Source organism: Jaculus jaculus, chromosome 1 (genome assembly GCF_020740685.1).
Source record: "Jaculus jaculus isolate mJacJac1 chromosome 1, mJacJac1.mat.Y.cur, whole genome shotgun sequence".
Classification (NCBI taxonomy): domain Eukaryota; kingdom Metazoa; phylum Chordata; class Mammalia; order Rodentia; family Dipodidae; genus Jaculus; species Jaculus jaculus.
In genome coordinates this window covers 178,276,881-178,291,214 of record NC_059102.1, presented here as the reverse complement: position 1 = coordinate 178,291,214, position 14,334 = coordinate 178,276,881, and the positions used below count along the sequence as shown (strand labels likewise).

At 51.3% G+C, this 14,334-nt stretch overlaps 1 protein-coding gene across 6 annotated transcripts; it reads left to right on the top strand.

Annotated features, from left to right (window-relative positions):
• Nucleotides 1-228: 228 nt before the first annotated feature.
• On the top strand, nucleotides 229-11,859 carry Slc39a13 (solute carrier family 39 member 13). 6 transcript variants are annotated; one of them, XM_045141241.1, is made up of 10 exons: nucleotides 229-272; nucleotides 1,762-2,070; nucleotides 7,768-7,881; nucleotides 8,190-8,311; nucleotides 8,667-8,768; nucleotides 8,870-8,959; nucleotides 9,971-10,021; nucleotides 10,270-10,398; nucleotides 10,573-10,672; nucleotides 10,757-11,859. In XM_045141241.1, the coding sequence occupies exons 2-9, from the start codon at nucleotides 1,770-1,772 to the stop codon at nucleotides 10,633-10,635; spliced, it is 972 nt and encodes a 323-aa protein (XP_044997176.1). In that variant the 5' UTR covers nucleotides 229-272; nucleotides 1,762-1,769; the 3' UTR covers nucleotides 10,636-10,672; nucleotides 10,757-11,859. The 6 variants fall into 6 exon arrangements, with proteins under 6 accessions (XP_044997176.1, XP_044997165.1, XP_044997160.1 ...); XM_045141230.1 differs by having other exon boundaries at nucleotides 10,550-10,672; XM_045141225.1 differs by having other exon boundaries at nucleotides 10,270-10,402.
• Nucleotides 11,860-14,334: the final 2,475 nt, after the last annotated feature.

Below are 14,334 nucleotides of genomic sequence, written 5' to 3'. Positions count from 1 at the left end.
CGTGGTTCCCCTCTGGCAGCTCGACGGAAGCGCCCCCCCAGCCGCCGCTCCGTGTGGCCCCTCGCGGAGCCCGGCGCGTCGGGTTCCGGAAGGTCCCGTGTGACGTGGCCTCGCGCCGGGAGTGGCTCCGGGCCGGGGGCCTGGCGGCCGGGCCGGGCCGGGCCGGGCCAGGCGGGGCACAGCCGGGGCGGGGCGCGGCACTGCAGCTGGATGGCCGGGCCCGCCCGGAGCGCCGCAGCTGCCGCCGCCGCCGCCACGGCCCCCGCCGCACGGTGAGTGACCGCTGGACCCTCGGGGCCCGCGCCCGAGGCGGGAGGGAGCCGGCCGGGCCCCCCAGGTCCGCCGTCGCCCAGCGCACACCTCCTCGAGCCCCTCTCCCGGAGCCCCGGAGTCTAACTTGCCTGCTTTGGCCTCTGCTCGTTCCCTGTTGTCCCACCCTCCGCCCCTCATCGCTCCCCTCTGTCCCCTCCACTCTGGCTCTTTCCTGACTCTCCTCCCTCTCGCTTTCGCCGTTCTTTCTCGTCTAGAATGAACTCCCTCCATATCCCATGCCCCTCTCCCAAACCTCTGTGGTCCCCTCGCCTCGGCATGACCCGCCGAGGGCTTGGCCTGGCCGGGTTCCCAGGGGAACCCTGCTGGTTTCATGAGGGTCCCACTAGTTAACGCCTGGGGACTTCAGACATGGACTTCTTTGCCACCACCCGGGAGTCAGCTGTTTTCTCTCCCTCCAGCTCCATTAGCTGATGAGGAAACTGAGGCAGCTCAAGGTCATAGCCAGGATCAGGCAGGGCAGACCCTGTTTCAACCTCATGCCCCAGTTTCCAGACTGAACTTCTTTCTTGGTTGACTCACACATCCCCATCCTGTGATCTGCCGGCGGGGCACATTCCTGCTGGGACCTCTCCAGACCTCTCCCAGCACACCCAAGGACGGTGTGCCCCTCCGTGCCAGCTGCCGCCTGCATTGTCAAACTCGCCTCTTCACAGCTGTGCAAGGCAGGCAGTACCTAGTTCCACTCCATGATAAAGACTCTGAGACTCAGAAGGGATCTAAGGATTTGCCTGTAAAGTGTACAGCACCTTAGAGTCTCTGATGCTAATGCTCCCCTCCGCACCTGGCACAGAGACAGGTGTAAAGCAGCCCCGTCCCCCAACTCAGGATGCCCTAGGGACGTTGAGCTCATTTCACAGAAAGCGGTTTGGATGGTTTTATCTAGCTCCACTGGTCATTCTCCCCCACACCTGTGCCCCTCAGTGCCATCCCACCAACCTAGACAATGCTGGCTCGGTCCCTGGGATGTCTTCACAGGGCACATCCCGGCAGCAGAGCCTCTTCTGGCAGCCAGAGACACCCAGCAGGGCTGGGCCCGCCGGTGGCTGAAGGGAGCCCTGCCAGCACCTCACCCAGTCATTAAGGAAAGTTTAGCCTCAGGCAGACACGGTGACACACAGGCTGGAGCTGGCTTGGAAGGAACAAGTGTGTAGTCCTTGGGAGAGGGAATGTGGACCAGCAGAGCCCCTTTGTTTTGTGTGCCTTCTACTGGGATCCTTGTGTCTTGAGTAGGACTAGCAGCAGGGCATTGTCATGGCCATTTAGAATGGGCAAGGTGCCATGCTATATAGTGAGTTCCAAGCCAGCCAGGTGTAACCAATAAGAGAGCAATGCCATGGCCACTTAGGAAGGGTGAGATGCCAGGCTTCCTAAGTAGGTATGGCATCCAGAGAGGCAGCTCACATAAGCGGCGGCCTTTGTGTCTTTCAGCACGTGGCATGCCTGGATGTCCCTCCTCTGGTTGCGGCATGGCTGGCCAAAGGCTCCTCTTCCTTACTGCCTTTGCCCTGGAACTCCTGGGAAGGGCTGGGAGTTCCCAACCAGCCCTCCGGAGCCTGGAGGCTGCAGCAGCCTGTCGTCTGGACAACAAGGACAATGAGTCCTGGGGAGCCCTACTGAGTGGGGAGAGGCTGGACACCTGGATCTGCTCCCTCCTGGGCTCCTTCATAGTGGGGCTCAGTGGGGTCTTCCCCCTGCTGGTCATTCCCCTGGAGATGGGGACCATGCTGCGTTCAGAAGGTGAGTGACCCTCCAATGGCCTAGAGGGGCAACCAGCAGAGTAGGAAGCATGCTCCTGCTGTTAGGAAAACTCAGGCCTCAGGTGCCAGGTCACACTGCATCTAAGGTGGAAGGCAACGCCACCTTGGTCCTGTGGCCACAGAGTGCATATGCTCATGTGTTCATTTATCCATGAATCTGTTTATTGTTTCAGTCAGCCACAGTCAACAGACTCAGTTTGAACAGTGGTTCAAATCTGGCCTCTTCCACTGACCAACTAAATAGCATATGGCAAGTTACTTACCTTCACTTTGTCTCAGTATCCCAAACGTAAAAATGGGGGTACTAAGGCCAGAGGATGTACATAGCTCAGTGGTAGAAGCTTGCTTAGCATATCATATGCATGACCTGGGTTTGATCCCCATTACCCTGCAAATGAGGGTAGTGCTAGTGTAGGTCCAGGGCACCCCTGTGTTACATGAACTATATACAGAAAGCATTTGAAGGTTTCCTGGAGCAGGGAAGGGGCCAGTGTTTACAAGCTCATGTTGAACTGCTGGATGCATCATTGAGCAAATGCTGCCTCTCCCCCAAGTCATGGCTCACAGTGTAAGAATCATCAGACACCCAGGAGCAGCTGGATCATCTTTGCCCAGCAGTACATGGGAGGCTGATGGCAGCCAGGGCCTTCCTCTAGGAGGAGGCATGGAGGACATGGTATGTGTGTTGGGGGTGGGGGGTGGAGGTTATTGACTACACATCTATACCGTGTGTATGCACTGCCTGTTCAGACACGGTGTTGCAATTAAATGTGAATGAGACACTCTGGTATGGTGACACACATCTGTAATTCCAGCACTTGAGAGGCAGAGGTAGGAGGATCACTCTGAGTTTGAGGCCAGCCTGGAACTATATAGTGAATTCCAGATCAGCCTGGGAAGAGTGAAACCCTGCCTTGAAAAAATAAATAAATAAAATAAGCTGGGGGCTGGAAAGATGACTCAGCTGTTAAGGTGCTTGCTTGCAAAGCCTTTACATAGGCACTGGTTTAATTCTCCAGTACCCTTGTAAAGCAGGATGCAAAAAGTGGTGCATGCATCTGGAATTCATTTGTGTGGCAAGATGCTCTGGCGCACCCATTCATTCTCTCTTTCTTTACAAATAAATAAGTAAAAATCTTTTTAAAAGAATGGAAAGCCTGGTGTGGTGGTGGATGCCTTTAATCCCAGCACTTGAGAGGGGGCAGAGGTTGGAGGATCCATGAGTTCAAGGCCACCCTAAGACTACAATAGTGAATTCCACGTCAGCCAGGACTAGAGTGAGACTCTACCTTGAAAAACAAAAAAAGAAAAAGAAAAAGGGCTGGAGAGATGGCTTAGCAGTTAAGGCACTTGCCTAAAGACCCAGGTTCAATTCCCCAGGACCTACATAAGCCAGAGGTGCAAGGTGGCACATGCATCTGGAGTTCGTTTGCAGCAGCTAGAGGCCCTGGCATTCCCATTCTTGCTCTCTGCCTCTTTCTCTGTCTCATAAATAAATAAACAATATATATATATATTTTGGTGGTTTTTCAAAGTAGGGTCTCACTCTAGCCCAGGCTGACCTGGAATTCACTATGGAGTCTCAAGGTGGCCTCGAACTCACGGTGATCCTCCTATCTCTGTCTCCTGAGTGCTGGGATTAAAGGTGTGCATCACCACACCTGGCTAACAAAATATTTTTAAAAAATAAAGAAAAGAGAGCTGGGGGCTAGAGAGATAGCTTAGCAGTTAAGCGCTTGCCTGTGAAGCCTAAGGATCCCGGTTTGAGGCTCAATTCCTCAGGACCCACGTTAGCCAGGTGCACAAGGAGGACCAGGCATCTGGAGTTCATTTGCAGTGGCTGGAAGCCTAGCATGCCCATTCCCCCTCCCTCTCTCTCTCTCTGCGTGTTTCTCTCTCTCTGTCACTCTTAAATAAATAAATAAATAATGAAAAAAAATGTTTTAAAAAGCTGGGTGTGGTAGTGCATGCCTTTAATGACAGCACTTGAGAGGCAGAGGTAGAAGGATCACTGTGAGTTCAAGGCCACCCTGAGACTACATAGTGAACTCCAGGTCAGCCTGACTAGAGTGAAACCCTACCTCAAAAAAAACAAAATAATGGGCTGGAGAGATGGCTTAGCGGTTAAGCGCTTGCCTGTGAAGCCTAAGGACCCTAGTTCGGGGCTCGATTCCCCAGGACCCATGTTGGCCAGATGCACAAGGGGGCGCACGCGTCTGGAGTTCATTTGCAGTGGCTGGAGGCCCTGGCGCGCCCATTCTCTCTCTCTATCTATCTGCCTTTCTTGCTCTGTCTGTCACTCTCAAATAAATAAATAAAAAATGAACAATTTTTTTTAAAAAACCAAAATAATAATAAGTAAACAAATAAAGAAAGAATGCCGGGCATGGTGGCACACCTTTAATCCCAGCACTTGTGAAGCAGAGGTAGGAGGATCACCATGAGTTCAAGGCCACCCTGAGACTACAGAGTGAATTCCAGGTCAGCCTGAACTAGAGTGAGATCCTACCTTGAAAAACCTAAATAAATAAATAAAATAAAAAAAGAAGAAGAAGAAAAGAAAGAAAGGGCTGGAGAAGATGGCTTAGCGGTTAAGGCATTTGCCTGCAAAGCCAAAGGACCCTGGTTTGATTACCCAGGACCTACATAAGCCAGATGCATAAGGAGGCACATGCACCTGGAGTTCCTTTGCAGTGGCTGGCCTGCTCATTCTCTCTCTCTCTCAAATAAGTAAATAAATAAATAAAATATTTTAAAAAAAAAAAAAGAGGAAAGAGAGCTGGGTGTGGTGGTGCACGTCTTTTAATCTCAGTACTTGGGAGGCAGAGGTAGGAGGATTGCCATAGGTTTGAGGCCTCCCAGAGACTACATAAATGAATTCCAGGCCAGCCTGGGCTAGGGTGAGACCCTACCTCAAAAGACCCAAAACAAAACACAGACAGAGGGGAAGAGAGAGAAAGAAAGGAAGGGAAGTAGTAGTTGGAGAGATTACTCAGTGGTTAAAGGTGCTTGCTTGAAATGCCTGACAGCCCTGGTTTACACAGAGCCAGGTGCACAAAGTGGCACATGTATCTGGAGGGTTTTTTGCAGGGGCTGGAGGCCCTGATGTACCTTTCTCTCCACCCCCCCCCCCAGCATTCCAAATAAAATAAAAAGAGAAAAAGTCACATAGTTGTAATTACCATACTTGGGTGGGAAGAAGAGCTTTGGCTATATAGTGAACCCTTGTCTCAAAAAATAACAAATACTGGGCATGGAGGCACATGCCTGCTGTAATCCAGAACTTGGAAGTCAGAGGCAGGAGGATCACTGCAAGTTTGAGGCCAGCCTGCTAGTTGAGTGTGGACCAGCAGAGCCCCTTTCCTTTGTGTACCCACCATTGGGATTCTCATGTTGGTAGTTACCAGCAGGAAAACAATGTCATGGGCACTTAGGATGGGCAAGATGCTGTGCCATGTAGTGAGTTTCAATCCAGCCAGGAATAACCAGCAAGATCCTGTCTCACATAATCAAAAAGGGCTGGAGAGATGGCTCAACAGTTAAAGCTCTTGCCTGCAAAGCCTAACGACCTGGTGTAAAGCCAGATGCACAAAGTAGCACATATATCTGGAGTTTGTTTGCAGTGTTTGGAGGCCCTGATGCGCTTGTTCTCTCTCTCATTTCTCTGTCTCACTCTATGTGCAAATATATATAAATTAATTTTTTTGTTTATTTCTAGTAATTTATTTGAGAGAGAGAAAGAGGCAGATAGAGAATGGGCACACCAGAACTTCCAGCCACTACAAACAAACTCCAAATGCATGTGCCACCTTGTGCATCTGGCTTATGTTGGTCCTGGGGAATCCAGCCTCAAACCAGGGTCCTTAGGCTTCACAGGCAAGCACATAACCACTAAGCCATCTCTTTAGCCCCTATATATATTTTTTTAAAAATCAAAAAGAAGGTTGGAAAGATGGGCCAGCAGTTAAAGTCATTCACTTACACCTTTGTAAAGCCAGACACACAAAAAATTGGCATGTACATTTGGCACATAGAAGCAAGAGACCCTAGCTCCCAACCCACCCACACACACATGCAAATAAATAAATATATTTTAAGCTGGGTGTGGTGGCACACGCCTTTAATCCCAGCACTCAGGAGGCAGAGGTAGGAGGACCACTGTGAGTTCAAGGCCACCCTGAAACTGCATAGTGAATTCCAGCTCAGCCTGGACTAGAGTGAAACTGTGCCTCAAAAACAAACAAATGAAAAAATAAATATTTTAAAATTATTATTATTTTATTTTAGAGAGAGTGAGAGAGACAGAGAATTGGCGCCAGCGCCTCAGCCACTGCAATTGAATGCCAGATACTTGCGCCACCTAGTGGGCTTGTCTCACCTTTGTGCATCTGGCTACGGTGGGATCTGGAGACTGGAACATGGGTCCTTAACTGCTAAGCCATTTTTCCAGCCCAATAAAATAATTTTTTTTTAAATAGTAAGCTCAGCCAGGTGTGGTGGCGCATGCCTTTAATACCAGCACTCAGGAGGCAGAGGTAGGAGGATCACCGTGAGTTCAAGGCCACCCTGAGACTACATAGTGAATTCCAGGTCAGTCTGGGCTAGAGTGAAACCCTACCTCAAAACAAACAAAAAAAAAAAAAAAATAGTAAGCTCTGGGATCAGTGAGAGACTCTGGTTTAAATAAGAATGGACAGAAAGAAGGGCTGGAGAGATGGCTTAGTGGTTAAGGCACTTGCCTACAAAGCCTAACAACCTGAGTTTTATACCCCAGTACCCACATAAAACCAGATGCACAAAGTGGCACATGCATCTGGAGTTTGTTTGCAATGGCTGGAGCCCTGGCACACCCATCATCTCTGTTTCTCTTCTCTCTCTCTCTCTGCTTGCCAATAAATTAATTTAAAAAATATATAATGGGCAGGCAAAAGAGAGTCAGGCATGGTGGCTCATACTTTTAATCCCAGCACTTGGGAGGCAGAGGTAGGAGGATTGCCATGAGTTGGAGCCTGGACTCCAGAGTGAGTTCCAAGTCACTCTGGGCTAGAGTGTGACCTCAAAGAAATGAAAATATTAACAAAGTAGCTGGAGGTATAGGTCACTGGTGAAGTGTTTGCCTAGCATGTGTAAGGTCCAAGTAGGATGCACTTGGATTATTAGTTACACTTCACACTTGTTCTGTAGCCAGCTCAAGGTTACACAGATTAGAAGCAACGGATGCTCTTGGGATCCCACCTATCACCACTGCCTCTGTCCTCTAGGTCACAGTTGCTCTGTCAAATTAAGGGTATGAACATAGTTCTCATGGGGCCCTACAAATCTCTGAAAGTCCTCAAATCTGTAACTTTTCTGAGGGTGACTGGCTGAGGAGAGAAATTCCCATTTAATGAGCACTTGCTATATGTATTGCTACTTAATTCAGATGAGGTGAAATTAGCACATGGCTAAGCTGAGTTTCAGAAGTTATTTGCAGGTTACCAGCTGGGTTATGGAGCTGGGATCAGTCTGCTCTGAAGCCAGTCTCTTAAGTATGATGCAGTAGTGTGTCCACGGTGTTCCTGCTCAGTACCTAGCGCTTGTTGGGCCTTTTGGGATAAGGGCACCCAGAAGAGCAGGTGAAACGGGGACCAGTGGCTCCAGGGGTTCAGCCCTGGGCCCTGCCTCTCTTGCCTTGCAGCCGGGGCCCGTCGCCTGAAGCAGCTGCTCAGCTTTGCCTTGGGTGGACTCTTGGGCAATGTGTTTCTGCACCTGCTGCCGGAGGCATGGGCCTACACGTGTAGCATCAGCCCTGGTAAGTGAGACCACAGGGCACAGGCAGAAGTGGGAAGCTGGTGCCCATGCCCAGTGTTGTTCTGTTCTGCAGGGTCTGGGAGTAACAGGGAGAGGGATTTGGAAATAGGGATCTGGCAGAAACTTGACTGAGGCGGAGGGTCAGTGACCTGTCCCCTATGTTCTGGCCTCTGTATGAGTCCTAGGACCCAACACCTGTTCAGTCAATCCTGCTTCCGCCGACCCTGTCACTGCCCTGGGCTAGGTCCCATTCTAAATGGCACCTCCTAGGGCTCGGCTTGGCATGGCCTGTTAGTGTTCCCCCTACAGGTGGTGAGGGGCAGAGCCTGCAGCAGCAGCAGCAACTGGGGCTGTGGGTCATTGCTGGCTTCCTGACCTTCCTGGCACTGGAGAAGTTGTTTCTGAGTAGCGAGGAGGATGGGACCAGCCAGGTGAGCCTCACGTCGGAGCCTTGATAAGTTAGTGTTCTGGGTTAGTGCCCGGGGCCTGGAGCCCTGAGCAAAGTGTTCTCCGGGCTCTTTCCCGGGAGCCATGGGCCAACTTTTTCAGCAGGATCTGGGGAATAAAAGCATAGGCCCCTACAGTGTTTTTTTTCTGGTAAATCAATAGTGGCAGCAGCGTAGGTGTTGGGCCTTGATGAGTTTGGGAAACCCAGCTGATGGAGCAGCAGAGTTTAGACAGATAAAGTATTCCTGGTGTCTTTTGTCCATCTTGTTCTCCCCTTCTGTCTGCCTGCCTGACTTGAGGGCATCTAATGGAGCCTCTCTCTCCTTCTCCTGGCCCTAGGCCCCCAGAAAAGACCCCACTGCTGCCGCGCTCAATGGAGGCCACTGTCTGGCCCAGCCGGCTGCAGAGCCCGGCCTGAGAGCCGTGGTCCGGAATCTCAAAGTGAGTGGCCCATTAGGGCCCCCCTCCTACAGCTGCAAAGCTGAAAGACTGACTCCGCCCTGTCTGCCTGGCTCAGCGTGGCTTTTTCTTCCCTCTCCCAGGTCAGTGGCTATCTCAATCTGCTGGCCAACACCATAGACAACTTCACGCATGGGCTGGCCGTGGCCGCCAGTTTCCTTGTGAGCAAGAAGGTAAGTGGGAGTTTGGTAGGTAGGACTCCATTATTTGTGGTGGTACCTATGTTGATCCAACACCAAAATAGGCCTTTTTTTTTTTTTTTTTGAGGTAGGTTCTCACTCTAGCCCAGGCTGACCTGGAATTCACTATATAGTTTCAGGATGGCCTCGAACTCATAGTGATCCTCCTACCTCTGCCTCCTGAATGCTGGGATTAAAGGCATGCACCACCACACCTGGCTTTTCCTTTTTTTGAATATATTTAATTTTATTTATTTGTTTGAAAGAGGCAGAGAGAGGGAGGAAGGGGGAGGGAGAGACAGACAAGGACAGAGAAAGAGAATGGGCACCCCAGGGCCTCCAGCCACTAGAAACTCCAAACATATGCACCACCTTGTACATCTGCCTTACGTGGGTACTGGGGAATTAAACCCAAGTTCTTTGACTTTGCAGGCAAATGCATTCACCACTAAGCCATCCCTGCATTCCACCCCCCACCCTGCCCTCTGCCCTGTCTCTTTCTTGCTTTCACTAGCAGTACTCTTTCTAAACCCTAGTCCTCCCTGCCATCTCCTGGATGATGTCGCCTCAGTCACGTGGCTTATCTTGGCCCTGTCTGCTTCTACAGCAATGCTTCCATCTCCTGCTCTGCCCTCTATGCTCTGGGCCCAGTACCTACTCCTGAGCTAGCCAAGCTCTTTCCCCCCTCACTATGCCCACCTGGAATGTTCTTCCCCTCACTCTTGGAACAACTAAATCCTCATCTCTGAGACCTCAGAACTTCTTCTGAGAGGCTCCCTCCTCCATTAAGGCCTGTTCTTCCGGCCCCGTCCCATGAGCTTGGTCCTTGTACATCCCATCTTTGCCCTCTAGACTGTCAGTCATGAGGCTGGCTCCTTGTCTCCTTTAGTCATTTGCCTTTCCCATAGCCAAATATCCAGCCTAGAGCAGAGTACATATTTGTAGTGAGTGGGCATGGAGAGTCTCCAACAAAGACTCCACAGACTCAGGTTCCCCTCTCTGCAGATTGGTCTGCTGACAACCATGGCCATCCTCCTGCATGAGATCCCCCATGAGGTGAGTGTCTGGAAGGTAGTCTCAGGGCCTACGATCACAGGGTTCTCATGGTTGTGGTGGGCTCTGAGCTCAGCCGGGGCTTTGGGTTGGGCCGGACCAGCAGTATCGGGCCCAGGACCACAGCCTCCTTGAGTACTGGCTGGCCCAGGGCAGGGTGGGGGCAGGAGGCTGGTTGTCCACATCCAAACCAAGATGCCCAGGTGATCTGGCTCAACTGACCTAGGGTGAACATGTGGACCTCCCCTCAGGTGGGTGACTTTGCCATCCTGCTCCGGGCTGGCTTTGACCGATGGAGTGCAGCCAAGCTGCAGCTCTCGACGGCACTGGGGGGCCTGCTGGGTGCCTGCTTCGCCATCTGTACACAGTCCCCCAAGGGAGTAGGTACGGGCATGGTGGGTGGTGGCAATCAGCAGAGGGACACCAGCCAAATGGCATAGCTGCCTTGCTGCTGGTATTGGGTTGGGGTCTGCCTGGCCTCCCTGTGGGAGGGGGTGGGGTATACACAACAGTCCCCCCCTGGGCTTACAGTGGGACGTCCTCCTCCCATGCAGAAGAAACTGTGGCCTGGATGTTGCCCTTCACCTCTGGGGGCTTTCTCTATATTGCCCTGGTGAACGTGCTGCCGGACCTCTTGGAGGAAAATGACCCATGGTGAGTGACCTACTGGGATGGCCTGCAGCAGGGTCAGGAGGAGCTGTGGCCTCTGCTGCCTGCTGAGGCACTCTGTCCCCACAGGCACTCCTTGCAGCAGCTGCTGCTGCTCGGCTCCGGCATCGTCCTGATGGCGCTGCTCTCCCTCTGCACTGAGTGACTGGTGCTGACACGATGCCCCGCCCTGACAGCAACATGACTCGGATTTGCTCTGTGACCATGTGTGTGAGGCCGAAGACGAGTGCTATGCGAACCAGCCTTGCATCAGATGCATAGGGTGTGTGGTACACAGAGGTCTAAGACTGACACTGTGGTCCCTGTGCACAGCGTGCGCCCCACTCCTGCTGCAGTCCCCTCTCCCTGCCACTCACTTGTCATCCTGTACCTGTCAGGATGACAGTAGCACTGGTCACAACAGAGGCCTCACCCCACCAGGGCTCCAGGGAACCTCCCCCAAAATGCCCCTCCTTCTGAGGTTTTCTAGGCCTCTGGCTTGAGGGAGCAAAGCCTAGGGGCAGAGGCTGGGCATCTTTTGTCTGCTGTGTACCTTTTCCTGGCCCTTCCTCCACCTGTATAGCCAAAGAAAGGAGATGTGGGTGCTTGCATAGCCCTGGCCCCACTCAGCACTGAAGCCCTACCCTTCCGCACTGAGCAGGTGCTCCGGGACTTCTTTCTCAGGGCTGCCTGCCTGACCAGCTATTCCCCTAGTGAATGCTCCCTGGCAGCACCAGCAGTTCTTGTCACCTCCAGCTGCCAAACAGCAGCCCACAGGGCAGTAGGCAATGGGCAGCCCCAGGAAAGAGGCCTCCCGGTCCAGCTCAGGGATGCTCCTCCTGCACAGGGTCCACAGACATGCCCAGGACAGGCAGCAAGCCATGCTGCCCTTCCCTGTGCAGGCCCCTTGTCCTTTGAATTGGGGATGAGGGATGTGACGAAGGTTCCACATTGTCAGCACTCAGGAATGTGAACTGGGAGAATGCTGAAGCCATAATCCCCAGCAATTTCCCTTGGCTGACGCCCAGGCACTCAGCTGGCCCACTCCACAGCCAGGCTCCAGCCCTGCTGCTTGACCAACCGTGGGTGTTAAAGAGAAGAGGCCATCAGGCCTGAATGGTTCCACAGATGTGGTTCATGTTTATCTGTAAATATCTGTCCTATAGATATGAATAAACACTATCCAGACTGGCTGCCTGCTCCATACACCAGGGTTCATGGCCAAGCATCTTTGCTAGTGCTATAGCTCGGTGTGCCTGGTACACTTGCTGTGCGCCTCGGAACAGTTCACATTTTCCTGCCTTGCATTGTTGTTAGCCTTTTAACCTAGTAATGTTGAGCACTGATTGATATGAGCCTGACACTATCATCTTGGCCCCTTAGCACCCTCAAGGATGATTTTATGGACCTATAAGCCAAAGCATTGCCCCTACCTCATCTCCAACAATTTCTGTCGGGGGGGGGGTTGTTGAGGTAGGGTCTCACTCTAGCTCAGGCTCACCTAGAATTCACTATGTAGTCTCAGGGTGGCCTTGAGCTCACAGTGATCCTCCTTCCTCTGAGTGATGGCATGCATCACCATGCCTGGCTTCCTGACAATTTTTTTTAATATATTTTATGATTTATTTATTTGGGAGAGAGAAAGAATGGGCATACTAAGGCCTCCAAGCCACCGCAAACAAACTCCTGACGTGCACGCCCCTTGTGCATCTGGCTAACATAGGTCCTGGGGAATCGAACCTGGGTCTTTTGGCTTTGCAGGCAAACACCTTAACCACCTGACAATTTTTTTTTGTTGTTGTTGTTGTTTTTTTTGTTTTTTGAGGTAGAGTCTCACTCTAGCCCAGGCTTACCTGGAATTCAACTATGGGGTCTCAGGTTGGCCTCAAACTCATGGCAATCCTCCTACCTCTACCTCTCAAGTGCTGGGATTAAAGGCGTGCGTCACCACGCCCGGCCAATTTCTTTTTTTTTAATTTTTATTTTATTTATTTATTTGAGAGCAACAGAGAGAAAGAGGCAGAGAGAGAAAAGAGAGGATGCACGCACCAGGGCCTCTAGCCACTGCAAACGACCTCCAGATGTGTGCGCCCCCTTGTGCATCTGGCTAACATGGGTCCTGGGGAATCGAGCCTCAAATCGGGGTCCTTAGGTGTCACAGGCAAGCACTTAACCACTAAGCCATCTCTCCAGCCCTCCCCGACAATTTCTTTAAGGGAGCTCCTTTTGCAAAGTCATCTATCTCTAGGTTTGACTTTGATGAGACCATACCTCACTTAACAGAGCTAGACATAGTCACATTTGCCTCTAATTCCAGCACGACGTGGAGGCAAAAGAATCGAGTTCAAGGACAGCCTAAAATAGATATAGCATGTTGGAAGCCAAGTGAGCTACATGAGACTAATGTTTTTTTATTGTTGTTGTTTTTTTATTTTTTAATTTTTTAAATTTTTTATTTATTTATTTGAGAGCGACAGACACAGAGAGAAAGACAGATAGAGGGAGAGAGAGAGAATGGGCGCGCCAGGGCTTCCAGCCTCTGCAAACGAACTCCAGACGCGTGCGCCCCCTTGTGCATCTGGCTAACGTGACCTGGGGAACCGAGCCTCGAACCGGGGTCCTTAGGCTTCACAGGCAAGCGCTTAACCGCTAAGCCATCTCTCCAGCCCATGTTGTTGTTTTTTTAAATAGGGGCTGGTTGTGGTGGCACATGTCTTTTTTTTAAAAATATTTTCTTGTCCATTTTTTATTTATTCATTTGAGAGTGACAGACACAGGGAGAAAGACAGCAGGAAAGAGAGAGGATGGGTGTGCCAGGGCTTCCAGCCACTGCAAACGAACTCCAGATGCATGTGCTCCCTTGTGCATCTGGCTAATGTGGGACCTGGGGAACCGAGCCTCGAACCAGGGTCCTTAGGCTTCACAGGCAAGCGCTTAACCACTAAGCCATCTCTCCAGCCCAAGAGACTAATGTTAATATAAAATAATGTGGAGGGCCATGCCTCTAAACTTAGCATTTGGGCAAGTGAGGCAGAAGGATTGTAAATTCAAGGTCACATTGGGCTAAGCACCAAGACCTTGTCTCAAACAAAAACCTTCAACCCCTTGCCTCTATCCTACCTCCCCAAATGAGGGAGAGATCTTTAAGACATATCCTCTTTCTCTGAAGGAACTAAGTATCAAGAACACCAGGCAGGGGTAGGGGAAGGGTGCTGCTTCCCCATGGTGCCACAGCAGCTGCAGAAGGGGGAGTCCTGCCTGCTTCTTTCCAAGTCAAGCACCACAGCCTTCAGTCTATGCAGCTTCATGGAGTCTAACATAGGTAGACTCCTTCCTTTGAGGAGTAGCTGAGTAGACTCAGCTACTTCCCTAGCCCAGAATGCTCAGCTGTCAGTAAGCCATCAACTACATTTTCAAGAGGGACAAAGATATCTGTTCTATCTAGTTGTGACATATCCAGTAAGACAACTGTCCCAAGGACCTCATCAATCCAGGCCTGACAGATCTGAGGCGAGGCACAAAAGGCCAGTTGTCTCTTGCCTCAGCAAGTGCTTGGCTGCCAGTTGAGGTGTGGAGTCCTGCTGGAAAGCAGATGGGCACATGCCTAGGGCTCAGTCAGCATCACTCCTCTGAGGAAGATAAAGAAAGGGGAACATTTTATAATGAGG